Source organism: Camelus bactrianus, chromosome 8 (assembly GCF_048773025.1).
Source record: "Camelus bactrianus isolate YW-2024 breed Bactrian camel chromosome 8, ASM4877302v1, whole genome shotgun sequence".
Lineage (NCBI taxonomy): Eukaryota > Metazoa > Chordata > Mammalia > Artiodactyla > Camelidae > Camelus > Camelus bactrianus.
This window is the reverse complement of record NC_133546.1, coordinates 38,755,579-38,771,622: the sequence shown is the minus strand read 5'-3', so window position 1 is coordinate 38,771,622 and position 16,044 is coordinate 38,755,579. Positions and strand designations below refer to the sequence as shown.

The window sequence follows — 16,044 nt, the reverse complement described above, 5'->3', positions numbered from 1 at the left end:
ATACTTGCTTTTTATCACAGCAACACCAAGAAAATAGCATTACAAAGATATGCTATTATAGAAAGAAATGTAGTGCAATCCACTGTTTATACTGTCAACTATCTCTAGCTAGTAGTTCCAGCGATGTCCAACAGATGTCTACTACCCTTGTGTTTCCCTCCATATTTAAAATGCTCCACACCTCCCTGTGAGGCAGATGTGATACCTTGGGGAACCTCAGTTCACAGTATAGAAAACACAGCTAACTTCTGCTACACAGAGAGAAAAAAATGTAACATCACTACCTCGCTACAGAAATGTCAAGGAGGGTCTTTTGTGGGTCACTAAAGGGCAGAAGCAAATCAGGATAACAGGGCATGCTCCTCCTTCTAATTTCCATCAGCCACTGAGAGCAAGGAGCAAGCCACTGAAACAAGGGATACAACTTATGGTAGAGCCAATCATCTCTTGTTCTGGAAAGAATAATCTGTCTCTCGGTGAGAGGAAACAAGCTGCAACTTATCAACGTGTTGGTCCTTCAGAAACCACTAGAGAATTAACACGCTCTGGCAAAGTCTCTGAGACACACTCAGTCTGCTCTGAAATAAGGCAGAGGGAGGTAGAGACATAAACACCCAAGCTCTTCATTGACTCGAAATCTAACACTGAGAAGTGTAACTTCTACACATTCTGCAGATTTCCCAGAGTCTTGTAGGGCACCATACTTGGAGTAGGCATTCTACTGCATACCTGTTAGCTGAGTAATGAACTGTGCATTAAATAAAATGCTTCTACATTTTCAGTTCATTAAAACAGTGGCATTTCCTGACATCAAGGTGCTCAGGATTCACATTTGTCCCTCTAGTTAAGACAGAAGTGATTGCATCCACAGAACATGTCATGTGCTGGTTCCCATATTTTGCTCTGAAAGAAGAGTCTTGCTGAATCTCTATCAAAATGGCTTTCACATTCTAAGTTACTGAAATATATATATATATTCAATATCGTATAGATAGATCATACTGAGACATAGACGAACAGAAATTTTAAGAGGTGGCTCACTGCCCTACAGTAGCACAAGTGCCTCAAGTGGTGTGGACTATTTTCAATAACAGTTGCATGCATCTGCTTACCTAACACTTCCTCTTCGTATGCACCTTCCCCACTGCTGCAGCCGACCTCGCAGGATTCTCGCTGCGGAAGACAGTAGCATGCCAGTCAGTGCAGCCTTTGTACTGCTTTTGCTGATAAGCTTCAACTGAATTTTGAAATATGAAAGTCTGATACATAAGTTTACCTGTATATCAAGTATTTCAACTGTAATACTTAGAAGTTCCCATTTGCTAGCGGGATTAGAACAATACCCTTTCAAACTTTTTTGACCGTGTCCCAAATTCCAAGATACTTCCAAACAACTTAGTACACACATACATGTTGGAGGAAAAACACATTCTTGAAACAGTACCCTTTTTCCCTTTTTAAACAGTTTTATTGAAATATATTTTTCAAACCATGAAATCCACCCATTTAAAGCACATAGTTCAGTGGTATTTAGTGTAGTCAAATTGTACAATTGTACAAGCATCACTACAATCCAATTTTAGAATGTTTTCAACCACAAAGGAAATTTCGTACCTGTGATGCAAGCTTACATGTTCTATTTCATTTTGTTTATTGTGACTCTCTATTCACAAAATTGATTTCATGACCTTCTAATGTGTGACACCCCCTGGTTTGACGAAATACTGAGCTCAACTATGCAATTATGTTTTCCACCTTAGTCAAAAGTTTAGTGAGTTAATAACCGAAAACTCTAGCCTAAAATTATGCCTATTTATTTCTTATATTCATGCCTTCCTTGAAAATGAACTATAAGCTTTAGTGAACATTTCAATGGAGGTCTCAGTACCAGTGTTAAATTTTAAGGTCTGCAAAAACCTAATGATGGTTAACTGAGTAAACATTTTGATGACTGAGACACAAATTTCCTGCAACTTTTAACAGAGGCGTTAACAATAGTTATGGGGGGGGAATACTTAGGGAAAAGGCACACGTCGTAAAACTACAAGATAATCATGATCAATCTTCTGCTCTCATTCAGTTTATAGTTACAATACCCAGGACAACATGCTGTTGTTTCTCATGATAATAGTGGAGACCCTGACACAGTGCATTTGCCCTAACATCTAAGTAGAGAAGGGCTGTAATTTGCAAATACTTAGCTGCCCCATGTTTGATCTGTGCACTCAGAGGAAGTGGAGCCTGATGAGCCCAGGTTTGCTTGTTTAAGGATTAATTTAAATACCTCAGTTTGGACTCAGGATTATGTCACGTAAGGGTTTAGTATACTTTTCACATCTTCTTCGCAGGTTTCAGTGAAATACATTCAACATATTAATTAACTGCAGAGAGTAAATATGCCAAATGGCAGCAAAATTATCATTAACATAGGATTTTTTTTTTTCGAGAAAGAAAACTGAGGAAGAAGAAAGGAGATGTTTGTTTGGAAATACAGCTAGTCCTGACTATTGGGGGAACTGTGGGCCTATTTTTCCTGCACTTTTTCAGGGGAAAGTAGATAATACAATTCTGATCTATCTAGGGGGTTAAATCTTTTTGTTTTGTTTACATTGGTGAAGCTTGTATTTTTTTCCAGCTTTATTAAGATAGATGATTACCACCATAGCATTAGCTAACACCTTCATCCCATCATGTAATTACCATTTCTTTTTTATGATGAGAACATTTAAGATTGACTCTTTTAGCAACATTCAAGTATATAATACAGTGTTACTAGCTATAACCACCATACTGTACATCAGATCCCTGGAACCTGTTAATCTTACAACTAGAAGTTTGTGCTCTAAGGAGTTTAAATGTTATCACAAGTGAAGGCAAAGTTATTGATTTGGTTTTCCTTTTCTCTCTCTCTCTCTCCCTCCCTCTGTCTCTCCAATCTCCAAACATTAGAATTAGATTTCAAATGAAGTTACTCAGTGTTTCTCAAACTCAAGTTGCCTGGAGACAATCTAAAGGAAGTTGAATTTAAGAATTCACAGAGTCTGAACTACTTTTGTTTTAATCACATAAAAGGGTTCTCAGGCAGTTTTATTTTTTTTCTTTCTAATCTCAATCGGAAAGCGCTTTAATTGTCTATTTACATACAGGGCAAATTTTCCAGTCTGTTTTATCTCTTCTTAGCCAACCCCATCACCTTCTACCTGCAAGGAAAAGTCACCAAAGACTATTGAGAAAATATTCCAATTTAGCTTTTTAAAATTTTCATTTTCTATTCAAAGGGAATTTTTCTATTTTATTAATGAGTGACAATCTGGAATTCTTCCTCCAGCAAGATAGGATAGTTCTGTTCTCTGGTTTCAAGGATATATTAAATAGAAGACGGCATAGATTTCAAACTGAGAAAGAATGTAGTTTCATCATAAATGCTTATTGTCAAATAATCTAAAACAAATTCTGAAGGATGTGGGATCCCGGACAGGGAAGTTTAGTTCAGGAAGACTGAGTAGAAAAGATCAAAATTCCCAGGAAGGAGAAAGCCAAGTGCAGGGGAGGGCTCTGCAGGGGAGGGCCGGCGGGGGAACGAGGAGAGACCTGGGCCGCCAGAGTCCCCGGGAGATCCTTTATTACCATAGCAGGAGGAAAATTAATTAGTTGAAATTTTTTAAAGTTCTGTTTCAAAATGTTGTCAAAGGAGTTTATTGAATAAGGAAGAACATTGCAACTAAAGGGCTCTCTTTTAATGCATTGTGTTTAATGACAGCACGAAGGCTGTATGGGAAAGAAATGAAATCAGCAGAGAGAAGGGCACTGCTCTATGTTCCTTTTCCTCTCCTCCTGACGCCTCTCCCACCCAGATTTCAGGAAGTCAGACCTTTCAAACCAGATTAGAGTAATATATGTGTATGTGTGTAATGTGTCTGTGTACGTACATCTGTACACATTTACATATGCATTGTATACATGCACACAGAGATAGAAAACACAGCAAGGTGTCAGACATGGAATTAGGCAGTCATTCTTACACCAGTTAGAGCACTCCCAGGAAGAATGTTTCAGGTGCACTGAGAATGACTCAGTTTTCTTCATTTTTATTTTAACAGGACAAGAGAGAAATGGGGTTTGATGACACCTTTGTTGTAAGCGATCACCACTCACCTCACTAACAGCAGCATAGGTATCATTCTGCATAGACAAAAGAGGAAAGTAAAACTATTTAAAATCTTTAAAGTTGTAAATGATTTTCATGACACTTAGCTAGGCATTTCTTCCAAATTAATTTCTTGCCCCACCATTGACAAAATAATCAATAAAAAACAATCAAAAGCAAGGGAGCCCAGAGATGGCCTTTCCATTCAAGAAGGCTACTGTACATTATGTTGTCTGCATCATTGGAAAAACAGGGGCACATGATGTCTGTTAGAAAGTCCCAGTCAACTAAGAGGTTATCTGTGACGAACCAGGTGAGAGAATGAAGGGCTGGTGGCCGGGGCCTGGACTGACAGAGCCCAAAATGAAAACCACCCATCGCTCTGGCTAGGAAAGGCCACCAGGTTCCTCTGCCCAGACTGACCACTCTAGCATCCAGTCTGCTTCCTGGACTATTTCTGGGGACAAATGGTTCTTCCCAGCCATTCACTTGGCACGGGCTGCCTGAGCGCCTGCTACGTGCCCCTCGCTGTGTTCAGTGCGAGGGGTGTGGTGTGAACAAGGCAGAGAGCATCTGCCCTCACGGTCCTGCCCTGATAGACATATGTTTTGTGTTGCAAAAGATACTAAACACATAATTAGACAGATAATGATTTAAAGTGCCATTCACACAGCGTGCTAGCAAGGAGAGGTAGAGGTTTTTTTGGACCATATAATATTTCACAAATCCAGACAGCTCCTGCTCCATCTCTTGGTAATCTCCAGTATGGAGCGCACAGTCACAGACAGGAGCGTGGGCATAAGCGACTCCCATAATGGAAGTCAGTGAGGACACGCTACACAAGAAAAGCTATGAGGAGTATATTTAAGGAGATGTTAATGTCCTTATTTAAATCTCAGTGCTATTATTTGAGTCATTAATGGAAAATGATATTACCCAAGGCGACCATGATGCTAACTGACTTAACCTCTGACCTAAACAACCTGAACAAAGCAACCCACTTTTAAACTATAAAATTCTTATCCATGAGACTGGAATAATTATAGACTATCAGGCACTACCCTTAGGAGGGAGATTCGATTATTATCCTAATTTATTAATGAGGAAAGTAAAGGTGAAGCACCTTAATGAAGTCATACACTAAGTGGCAAAGCCAGGATAAATTAAAAATGAAAAAATATTGGGGCATGGATTTTCCACACAAAGTGTAATAAACCTAGGTGTTTGACCTCTGGATTAGATTGCTACCATGTTCCCTGCAGAACTCTGAACATGACCTAGGACCCTGCTTTCCAAAGTGTGGTCTGCAGACCACCAGGAATACATCACCTGGGAGCTTGTTACAAGTGTAGACTCTCAAGTCCAGCCCCAAACCTACTGAATCAGAATCTGCATTTTAACAAGTTCCCAGTTATTTGCATAGTAAAATTTGAGAAGTGCAGGACTAGGAAATTTAACAAATACCTCATATTCTGCTAAAAGGCCTTTATAATTTGGAGCAGTTGGGCATCCCTGGGTTCCATGGCTCACATTAACTTCCCTTGGTCTCCAGTTGCATTAATAATGTTGATCTTATTTTTTCCATTATTATGTATTACTCAGGCAATCGTACTTTTGCTTTAGAGTCCAGCAGACTCATTGAAAGCCAATGGAAACTCAAATCGGAAACCTCTTGGAAAACATTTCTCTTGACGGAAACATTAGTATCAAAACAGAAACATAATTAGTACTTACACACTTTAAAGCACAGTTTTCCTGATCTGCGGAGTTCCAAAAATGACATCCTTGGATGCACTACAAGAGACAGTAAGAGACAATAGTGACTTTTTCTTGTCACCTGAAAGTGTTTTCTGAATAGAACTCTACCAAAGAAACTTTGGCCTCCAAAAGATCAGGGCCTATGGGATTCTAAGCAGAGTAGTCGTCTCTACAGAGTAGGGCGTGGTGTGGCTCACTGCAGGGAGCAGGGTTGCCGAGTGGAGTCCAGCCTGGGGCAGGTAGGCCTAGACCCCAGGGAGCACCTGACCTTCAGGGACACATGGTCCACTAGGTTTTGGCAGAAGATAAAGTCCAGGACAGCATGGCATCAGGCAGATCATACAGGTCCATGAGTGTCCTCACCCAACATGCAAAACTCAAAGCTGGGGACACAACCAGAAAGCAGCACATCAAAACCTAAATGGGTGGACAGTTTGGGAAGCTGGCTGCCCACTAGCTAACTTTCAGCCCATAGCTGCCCTGGAAACCTTCTCCCAGAGCTGCCCTGGGCTCATATTGGGCAGACTGGACTGGCTCCTCCTCCCCTTACCTGGTAGGTCTGTGCCTGTGATTGTGCTGGCTGTTCCATCCACAGGCCACGATGACACCTGGATCCCCTTCTCCTTTATCTCTGTTCCTTCTGCTTTGCCGTCTCTTTTCCCCTCTCCCCACCTCTTTTGTGTTTGTGTCCTAACCTCAACCTTTTCTCTTCTCTCTCTTTAAATTCTCCCAGAGTGAGCTCATTCACCACCTCAGCTTCAACCATCTGAGGTGTCAATACCTCACAAATTAGAACTTCAGCTGAGACTCCCTCCTGAGCTGCAGACCCAGATTTCCAATTGCTTGTGAAACATCTCCATTTAAGTCCCTACAGGCACCTTAGATTCAGCATAGGAACCATCAAATTCCTTACTTTCTACCCTCTAACTTGCTCTTGCTCCTGTGTTTCCTATTAATGTGTTTCAATCTCCAGAGCTGCCCAAGCCAGGAAGAAGGGGGCTTCCCTTTCCATTATCCCACTCACTCTGCCAGGGACAATTCATCCATCATCAGGTCCTGTTGACTCACTTCCTCATTACCTGGTCTCCATCTGGGTTCCTCGCTCACTCACTGCCCTTGCTTTTCTGTGCCTGCCACTGCTGGCCAGCAGCCTCATGAGGGACCTCTCTTGGTTCCACATTTGGAGTGATCTTTTCAAAACAAAATGGAATCATACCCTTCTCTTACCTAAAACTCTATGTGTAACTGAAAACCAAATTACCACCATGGTATATACCCAGAGCTCTCCACGATCTGGCCCCACCAACCTCGTCTTCCACCTCCCATCCTCCACACACACACCCTGTCTTCTAAGCAAGCTGAAATACTCCTAGTTTCCTGCACAAGTTAGCCTGCCTCAAACTCTGTGTCTTGGCATAAAGGGTTCCCACTGAGTGGTGTACCTTTCCTCTCTAGTCCTTCTAGAAAACTCTTACATCTTTCTAGTTTTAGTTCAAAGGCCACACAGGCAAGCAAGGTGCTTTTCCTCTTGCGTATTCTCTTTGCCCCTCACACACATCACTGTTCTGACTCTTACGATGCTGTCTGGCCATGGTTTTATGTATATGTCTCTCCTGCAAGATTGAGAGTCCTTTAAAATAGAGACCCTATTTTACTCATGCATAAGTGTCTATCACCCAGCACAGTGCCTGGTTTATACTTATACTCTGAGTCACTAAACACTTGTTGAGTAAATGGATACAGGTGCAGAAAAGTAATAAAACCATAATGTCTCAGAAATTTTAAGCGATTTGCCCAAAGCCACACAGCTGTGTAGAATCAAAATCCTGGTTGTGGCTCGGTCCTGTGCTCTTTTCACTTCAACACACTGTCCCTGATTTTGTGTTTGAATCCACTGTCATTCGGATTTCTCACTATTTTCCATCCAGCTTCCTCCATCGGGGACAAGAAATGAGCTTTTACTGGGGAATTATTCTTAGGTAATCAAACCTGACCATTGACCCTTTTTATCAGTGCAAACACCGTGAAGTCCCAGACAGTGGAAGCCATTACTCACCGGTTCGCTCAGATTGTACGGTGTGCCGACGTCAAGCTGTCTGCCCTGAAATGAAGGAGGGAATGCACACGCCTATCAATCCTGTGTTCCCTGTGACTCCCACACCCTTTTCAAAAAAGCTTCCTGGAGCAGTGTTGCCTCCTCAGTGTTTTCTAACTGTAAAGTGAGGAACCAGATGTTTTAAAGTCATCGAATCAGTCACAAAATCAGACAAAAGACCAATGCAAATTAACAGGCATACCTCGGAGACATCACGAGTTTGGTTCCAGATCACCTCAACAGAAAGAATCACACCAACTTGTTGGTTTCCCAGTGCATAGTAAATTTATGTTTACACTATTGTGTAGTCTATTACGCATGCAATAGTACTGGGTTTAAAAAATAAAAACAATGTACATACCTTAATTTAAAATACTTTATTCTTAAAAAATGCTAACCATCATCAGACAACATAAGGTTGCCACAAATCTTCAATTTGTTAAAAAAAAAAAAAACCTGCAATATGTGCACAGTGCAGTGAAACGAGCTGTGCCCATGTAAGACGTAATGCTTAAGAATTCTGCAGAAATGATAGAGGTGGAAGTGGAGGCATGGCCATAACGAGTGGTTAGCAACAATGGAGAGGTTCTCACACAGTATCAAATAAATGTGTGACATTAGTCAATTAATCAAGGACTCTTGGATTAGAGATGAATTATGTTTGAATTTTTCTTTTTTAAAAGCACTCTTATTCAGCACAGAGGAAAAATATAAATTTTGCATATAGTAAAACACCAGAGTACTCTCTTCATTTCTCACATTTCCACAGATTTTAAGAACTTCTTTGTGCTAGATGAAAATAAAAGCATGGAAACTAAGGAGGGGGAAGAAATCTATAAATTTTCCATCCTCTTCCTGGTCATTATTTGAGTAGAGTCCTTCATGAAGAGAAGAGCTTACAAGGGACGGCAGCACTGGGCCCTTGTTCATCAGTGATGTACCTGAACAGCCTTACATGGATGTGACCTAATGGTCGACCTGCCTCACTCATTGACTTAGAATTACAGGCAGAGGAAAATTAGGTGAATCTTTTTAGTAACTCTAATTGGTACTGACCAGAACCTCCCCTTAAAAGTTACTGAATTTGAACCACTAAATTGGAGAGGTGATTAATTCAGCAAGGAGCATGACATTTGTCCGTGGCTGACCCAGTGCTACAAGCAAGATATGTTCCAAGAGAGACAACAGAAAATGCAAAGGGGCTTGCGAGGTGGTCACAAATCTCCTGTGGCCCTTTGAGCAGCCCATGCTTTTGGAGGGACGAGCGGAGGCAGCCATCACTGAGCTCATGCAGCCCTCTCTCTCCCTTCCATGGAAGCACCATCCATTTTGCCCTCTACTCTCTCCAGCATCTACAACCGTGTCTAAAGGACAATAGGTATTCGGTAAATACATGTGGAAGGAATACATCCATGAATTCAAGGTGGCTTACTACTGAGGGTCACTCCAGAAGTCCTGTCCCCTGAGAGCATCAACTAGTGGACTAGAATTGTGGGAGTTTACCTGAGGAGTACCCAGACACAGGAACCAAGTGGCAAGTGGCTTATTCCCTCTCATTTGATGTGTGAGTAAACATCCCTCTAATCTCCATTCCCTAACCACTTATATTTGCAGGGAAAGCAGAAGGATGGTTAATATGTTTTTGTTTTTAGATAATAAGTAAAGAGCAAGAACTGTATCTTTTAGATTAATTATGCAACCATGTGCTTCACAGTTCTTTGTTTTCATAATTTTGTTCAAAATGAAGCTTTTCATTCCCCTTTATGTGATCGAAACACAACCATACACAATCAAGTGTAAGATAGTGAATTTGCCATTGGATTTTTTCCTATCTCTTCAAAAATTTATGTTAGCTCATAAAGCAGAGAGGTCGATGCTGGGTTGTGTTTAATCAATAAAATAACAGTGATGTTTCTTGATGACCGTAAAGTCACGCTGTAACAGTATTGGGTCCTGCCTTTGGCAGCTCTCAAAATTAAATTGAACAGGCTGAATGGAGTGCCCATCAAGTGGTCTTGGGCAAGGTAGCCTCCTGAGTCAGGTCTGTGGGGTTCTGATGAAGCAGATTTTGTCACCACTCTCCCCTAATCTCTGCTCACTCCTCATCCCCCTCCTCCTCATTATCAGAGCCAACATTAGGGAGTGATTCCTATGTTGCAGGCACTCATGGAGTTTTATTATAAATCTCATTCAACATCTCAGCAGCCCCATTGGGTGGGCACTGTTGTTAACTCCATTGTGCCTCTGAGACACAGGGAGGCTTAGTAAATTGCCCGAGAGTTAGGATTTGAAGGGAGTGGAGGGCTAGTTGCTTCCAGAGCCTGCGCTCTTAACCAAAGCACAGATGCCTCCTGTAATCTGCACCAAATTCCTCACTTTGGAGCTAGGATCCTCACCCCTTTACCTTAGATCCACCCGCTCCAACTATCTGTGTAAAAGACACAGTCCCAGCTCCGGATCTTAAATCCTCAGTGTAACGCCTACTTCTTGGCACAGACTTTTCTATCTTGCCCACCTGAGCCGGAACTAATTTCCTTCTTTACTTCCTAGCCTAACAATGAAACAGAGCAGAATGATCCACGTTTTAACCCCACATACGATATTGCTCCTGATATGATAGTTTAAAAGAGACCTGCGCTGTTTAAATTTAGTATTCTCATCAGAGACATAAGTAGGATAATATTTAGTGCATAAAGTTCTGTGAGGATTCAGTTAAATAATGTACTTCTTATTATAGTACAGTGCCAGGCACTTAGAAATCTGTTATTAATACTACATACAAATTTTCTATAACCAGCCTTTTGCAGACACATTGCTAATTAGTTATGCAATAATCTCCTCAGATAAATTTCTTGGTGTTCAGGGTTAAAGGTATATTTTCACTTTTAATTTTGATATTTATTAACTCATTACGTTCTAGAAATCTGCCAACTTACATCGTAACCAACACTACATGAAAGTGCCAGCTTATCCAAACTTTGCCAACTATTAAATGTTTTTGTCTTTTCCAATCAGACAAAAGAAAAATCGATAATTCATTTTTGCTGTGCAATTCCATGGTTGCTGTGAGGTTAAACATCTATCATCACGTGCTTTTTAGCCATTTACATTTCTTCTTTTTGAAGTAGGTCTGCATGTTCTACACTTATGTTAAATGCTCCTCTCTCTCTGTATATATAGAAGAGTTGGGAAAATTATGCTTATCATATGTAAAAATTTTTTCCATTCTTTGGCTTTTTTTTATTATATTCTGCTTATTGTCATGTAGTTTGTTTCTAAGCAGTAGAATTTATTCATAATTTCTGTTAGTGTTTCTGGATTTTTGAAGCAGGTTCCTTAGGCATTTCTACTCCAATATTATAGAAATATTCACCTTTAATTTATTCTAGTATTATTATGGGGTAAGGCTTATGCTTTGTTTTTGTTATTTGTCTGTTTACATTTAAATCATACCTTTTGATTTTAATACCTCCTGGAATTTATTTGAATCTGGTAGTGATGTAGGAATTGAATTTTTTTTAACTTTTTTTAAAGAAAAAAGTACTTTATTTTTATTTTTTTTAGAGCAGCTTTAAGTTTATGACAAATTGAGATTAAGGTACAGAGATGTCCCATATGGCCCCTGCTCCCACACATGCATAGCCTCCTCCATTATCAGCATCCCTCAGCAGAGTGGTACATTGTTTAGTAAGAATGAACCTACATGGAGATAATCATAATCACCCAGATCCATAGTTTACCTTAGGGTGCACACCTGGTGTTTGGACAAATGTATTACACAATTGTATATACATATATCCATTTGTGTGACATCCATCCATCATCATAATATCACACAGAGTATTTTCACTGCTCTAACAATTCTCTGCATTCTGCCTACTCATCTCCCCCGCCCTAGCCCAACCCATCCCTCTCAACCACTAATCTTTTCATTGTTTCCATAGTTCTGCCTTCTGAATGTCATATAGTTGGAATCATATTGTACGTAGCATTTTCAGATTGGCTTATTTCACTTAGTAATATGCATTTAAGTTTCCTCCATGTCTTTCATGGCTTGATAGCTCATTTCTCTTTAGCTTTGAATAATATCCCATTATCTGAATTGCCACAGTTTACTGATTCATTCACCTACTAAAGGAAGGAGTTATTTTGTTTTCTAAATGCACAGCCCCACTTTGGTTTGAATTATCATCTTTATCATATTCCACACTCTCTTATGTATGTGGTATTATTTCTGGACTGTATTCTCTTTTACTGGCTAGTCTATTCCTACACCAGTACAAATTGTGGCTATTTTATGGAATTTTTGGATTATGGTTTTGTTCCACTAGCTTGTTGTAAAGTTATATATTGGTATATAAGAAAGGTATTGATGTTTATACACGTTTTTAACAGGTCAACTTTCTGAATTCTATTGTTTCTAATAGTCTTTTATCAAATTGAGTTGATACTTCTAAAAGAACACTTCTCAACACTAGCTCCTCGGCTCTTGGGATTTGTTACTCAAAAAAAAAAAAAAAGATCAGAAAATTTGTGATTAAACAGAGCCATTATTATGCGATTGGGCCGTGTAGCTCTACAACAAAAAGGTACAACAAAGCGTTTCCATAAATTATCTGACCAGGAATCTCTTTTGTTTCTTTTTCACAAAGGATCTCACAATACTAGTGTTCTGAAGAACATTAATCCGTTTTTGTCTGTGCAGCACGTGACATATGTAACTTTAAAATATCAGGTCAGTTAATACACTCAACTAATACAGACAGATCCATCCACTAATGGGAAACCCATGCCCAAGCACAGAACTAGGATTTGTGCATGTGGGGGCAGCAATTCTAACGTTCCTTTCTACAAGAATTTTCTGCTTCTTTTTAAAAGGCAAAGATGCCTCAGTATCAGGACCCACCCAGTGAAATCAAAGGTGACCTTCACAGCTAATGTCCAGGCTAAAAGGATAGCACAGGGAAAAAAAAAATCTCAAACAGTATATAATACACTTGAGCACTTTTCACGTCTTCCCCCGATCCATGGCTCCATTCATTGTTCTTCTACCTAGCTTTTGTCCCTCCGGCCTTGGTGTGGGAGGCCCAGATGGAGATCACTTATTACAGGCACCAGTCAAATTGGCAGACCGTGTCTTCTGCAGCCGCCACCACATCAGCTGTGCCTTTCTCTGTAGGTGGCGAACGGAAGGCAATTCTACAAAGGAACAGACTGTCTACTTCTTCTGCCAAACCCTGAAATCAAGGAGCCCACACAAAAAAATAAGATAAAACTAAACTTAGCTAAAAAATAAAATAAAATGGAGACTACATTCATGGAAGCTGCCAACATGAGTTTTGATAATAGGAAATTAACAAATTACCGTGGTTCATTCATTTGATGGAATATTCAAAATACATTAAAGATCCTGTTTCCATAAAAAAAAACTTCAGGATATAGTGGGAAACCCACAAAGTAATTTTCAATGAAAAAGCTCAGTGTACAATGGTGTGAAAATTATATACATATTTGAGGAAAAAACACTGAAAGAAAATACAATTATAGGTTAATAATGGTGGAATTATAGGATTTTTCCCTTTATTTCTCTCTATTTCTTCTCTATCTTATAAATATTTTACAATGAATATTTATTCTTGTTATAATCAGAAAATTGATCAATTTTTTAGTAAAAAAAATTTAATAGTCCCATTCTTATATTTTTAAGTTTGAATTATAACTGTAAAAATATAAAGCATGCAATTCTTCTTTAATGACAATGACATTTTCAGCAAAGATTTATATAAAATGCTAAATTTTTTAAAATACTAAACTTTTTTAAAACGTGCTACTAACCATAGCAAGCCCAAGTAGTGTTTTAACTATAAATTAAATTAAACCAAAAGTGTAACATGAATACATTTCTTTTTTATTCTACCACAGACTTCAATCTCCAATACTTTAGCATAATAATTGGTACTTTTATTATTTTAAAAAATACAACTATAAGAGTTGTCACATGACAGTTATTGTGCTATTTCCTTTGTCTTTAGGTAAGAAGAGTGTGTCTTTCCCTGGCTCGAATGCATTTGGTTTTTAAAGTTGATCTAGTGACTGTTTTAAGCACAATTAAGTCACAAGAACTGAAAAGATATGAAACAATATATATAGGAAAGATGACACCCAGAAGTGAGAAGAAAACTGTAAATTTCCATACCAAAAAAACTCACCAAAAGAATTACAAATGCACAGTAGGAAGAAAGGAATTTACAAACAATGCTTTCTTTTAATAATATTATTATATAAATATATCATGTAAAATATATAATAATAAGATAAAATGTTCTACATGGCATCTATATCTGCTTCTCTTATTGCCCACCTCCCAAGACAATCTTCCATCGACAATACAAACATTGCTGCTGTCTGCAATTAGAAAGTATTGCCCCGTGGCCAAACCTATTTCATGCTTCAGGACAAATATAAATGATTTTGTAATATATGAGGTTTAACTGACATTTTTGAAGGTGTACAAAACTGATTTCATTTTAGCCTCCTTTACCCAAATCCCATTCCCCCAAGCCCCCCCCAAAAAAATCTATGAACAGGTAACTTAAAGAAATAAAGCAGCCCTGCCCTACCTTCTGTAATTACTAATGTTTCTAATTTATTTTGGAGAAAGAATCTTTCTTGCCTCGCTACCACTTCTCATGAGAAAATTTCTCATGAAGAGAAAATAATTCAATCTTTCATAACAAGCTGAATTCTACACGTTCAGGTTCCTACAAAGACAAATATTAGATCGGTAAAACTTACCAGGTTAGTTACACATGACTTTAGGCAGCTGTTTAAAACTGTGCACTGTACCACAGAAATCCATACGCAGCCAAGAGTCACAAAATTGACAAGTTTCAGAATAAGCCGGAAAATGTTCTTCATCACTTCATCAATGGCGGATTTTTAGATGTCCTTTCTTCTCATTTTCTCCATTTCGCTATTGAATTCTTTGGGTTTCATCACTTCAGTTGTAACAGTGACTGGTGGATTTTTTTGGTTTTGTTTTGTCATGTTGGAATATCCTTGCCTTTTAAAAATAATGTTTAGATCTTTGAATGCTAGAAAGCTTGTATCATTCTCATAATAGCTATTTCATAATATAGCTTCCTTTTACTCCCATAAAGAAAGTCACCTGCTGCGTAAAGGTTAGGTCTTAGGAGAGCGCTTCACATGGAAAGTAAACACATGAGAAAACGCAAGTTGCATTTCAGCAAGCGTGAGACACATGCACTGTCTGACGGGGACGCTTTAGTGGATCATCCACTGCTTCACTTCTTTGAGGTTTGTCCAGCTATTGGGAAATTGGGTTTGACCATCTGTTTAGCAAACAGTAACACTATTCTAATAAAGAATTATCGAAAAAATGGAAGCGCCTAAATTAAATGATGGAGCAGCGAGGGAAAACAGAACCCTCTGAAACAAGATACATATTTTAAAATTAAAAAGCAAACAAAGCTGCAATTTAATTAATAGACAAATACTCTGAGGGTTAGAGAAAGACAAGGAAGTTTGTTAGAGCACTTTCAGAACTTCACTACACATTAACTAAAGCACTGCGTTATCAGGTCTACTGAGACAGAGAGCTGAAACCAGCCACCATAGAGACCTAAGATATGGGTGCACATAGCTGTCATGGGAAGGAAATATTGTACAAATTTCAATTAGCCTAGCATCAAGATAAAGTTTAAGTCTAAAACAAAGAATTTGAAATCTGCAAGGTACAAAGTGAGTAATTCTGGATCACTACTTTTTTAGATTGCTGAGGGTTAACTCTTTAAGGCCAGCTACGTTTGTGTTGGTGTTCTTTCTTAGGACAATCCAAAGTGTCAAATCAACTTTTTTGTCTTCTTAATTATACTAATGTAACTTAACCATCTCTTAATGGCATGAAGTTCCCATTGTGAGTAGCATATGCATGAGGATTTGTTTTAAGCTGAACATCTTTTAGTAAATGTGGACAAAACCGGTGAAAACAACATAAAGAAGTATGATACTGACTCCAGAACTG

The 16,044-nt window shown here is 38.9% G+C and overlaps 1 protein-coding gene across 10 annotated transcripts in view; it reads right to left on the bottom strand.

Annotated features, from left to right (window-relative positions):
* ROS1 (ROS proto-oncogene 1, receptor tyrosine kinase) overlaps positions 1-15,579 on the bottom strand; it is a 107,557-nt gene extending 91,978 nt beyond the window's left edge. For 5 of the 10 annotated variants that reach the window (XM_074368436.1, XM_074368437.1, XM_045524646.2 and 2 more), the window contains exons 1-5: positions 14,796-15,567; positions 7,962-8,006; positions 5,882-5,941; positions 4,156-4,182; positions 1,113-1,173 (exon numbers count right to left, since the gene is read on the bottom strand). In XM_074368436.1, coding sequence (XP_074224537.1) covers positions 1,113-1,173; positions 4,156-4,182; positions 5,882-5,941; positions 7,962-8,006; positions 14,796-14,918 — 316 coding nt within the window. In that variant the 5' untranslated portion in view covers positions 14,919-15,567. Of the gene's footprint in view, positions 1-1,112; positions 1,174-4,155; positions 4,183-5,881; positions 5,942-7,961; positions 8,007-14,795 lie in introns of all 10 variants that reach the window. The other 5 variants (XR_012508657.1, XM_074368442.1, XR_012508656.1 and 2 more) reach the window with 3 other exon arrangements.
* Between the last annotated feature and the right edge of the window lie 465 nt (positions 15,580-16,044).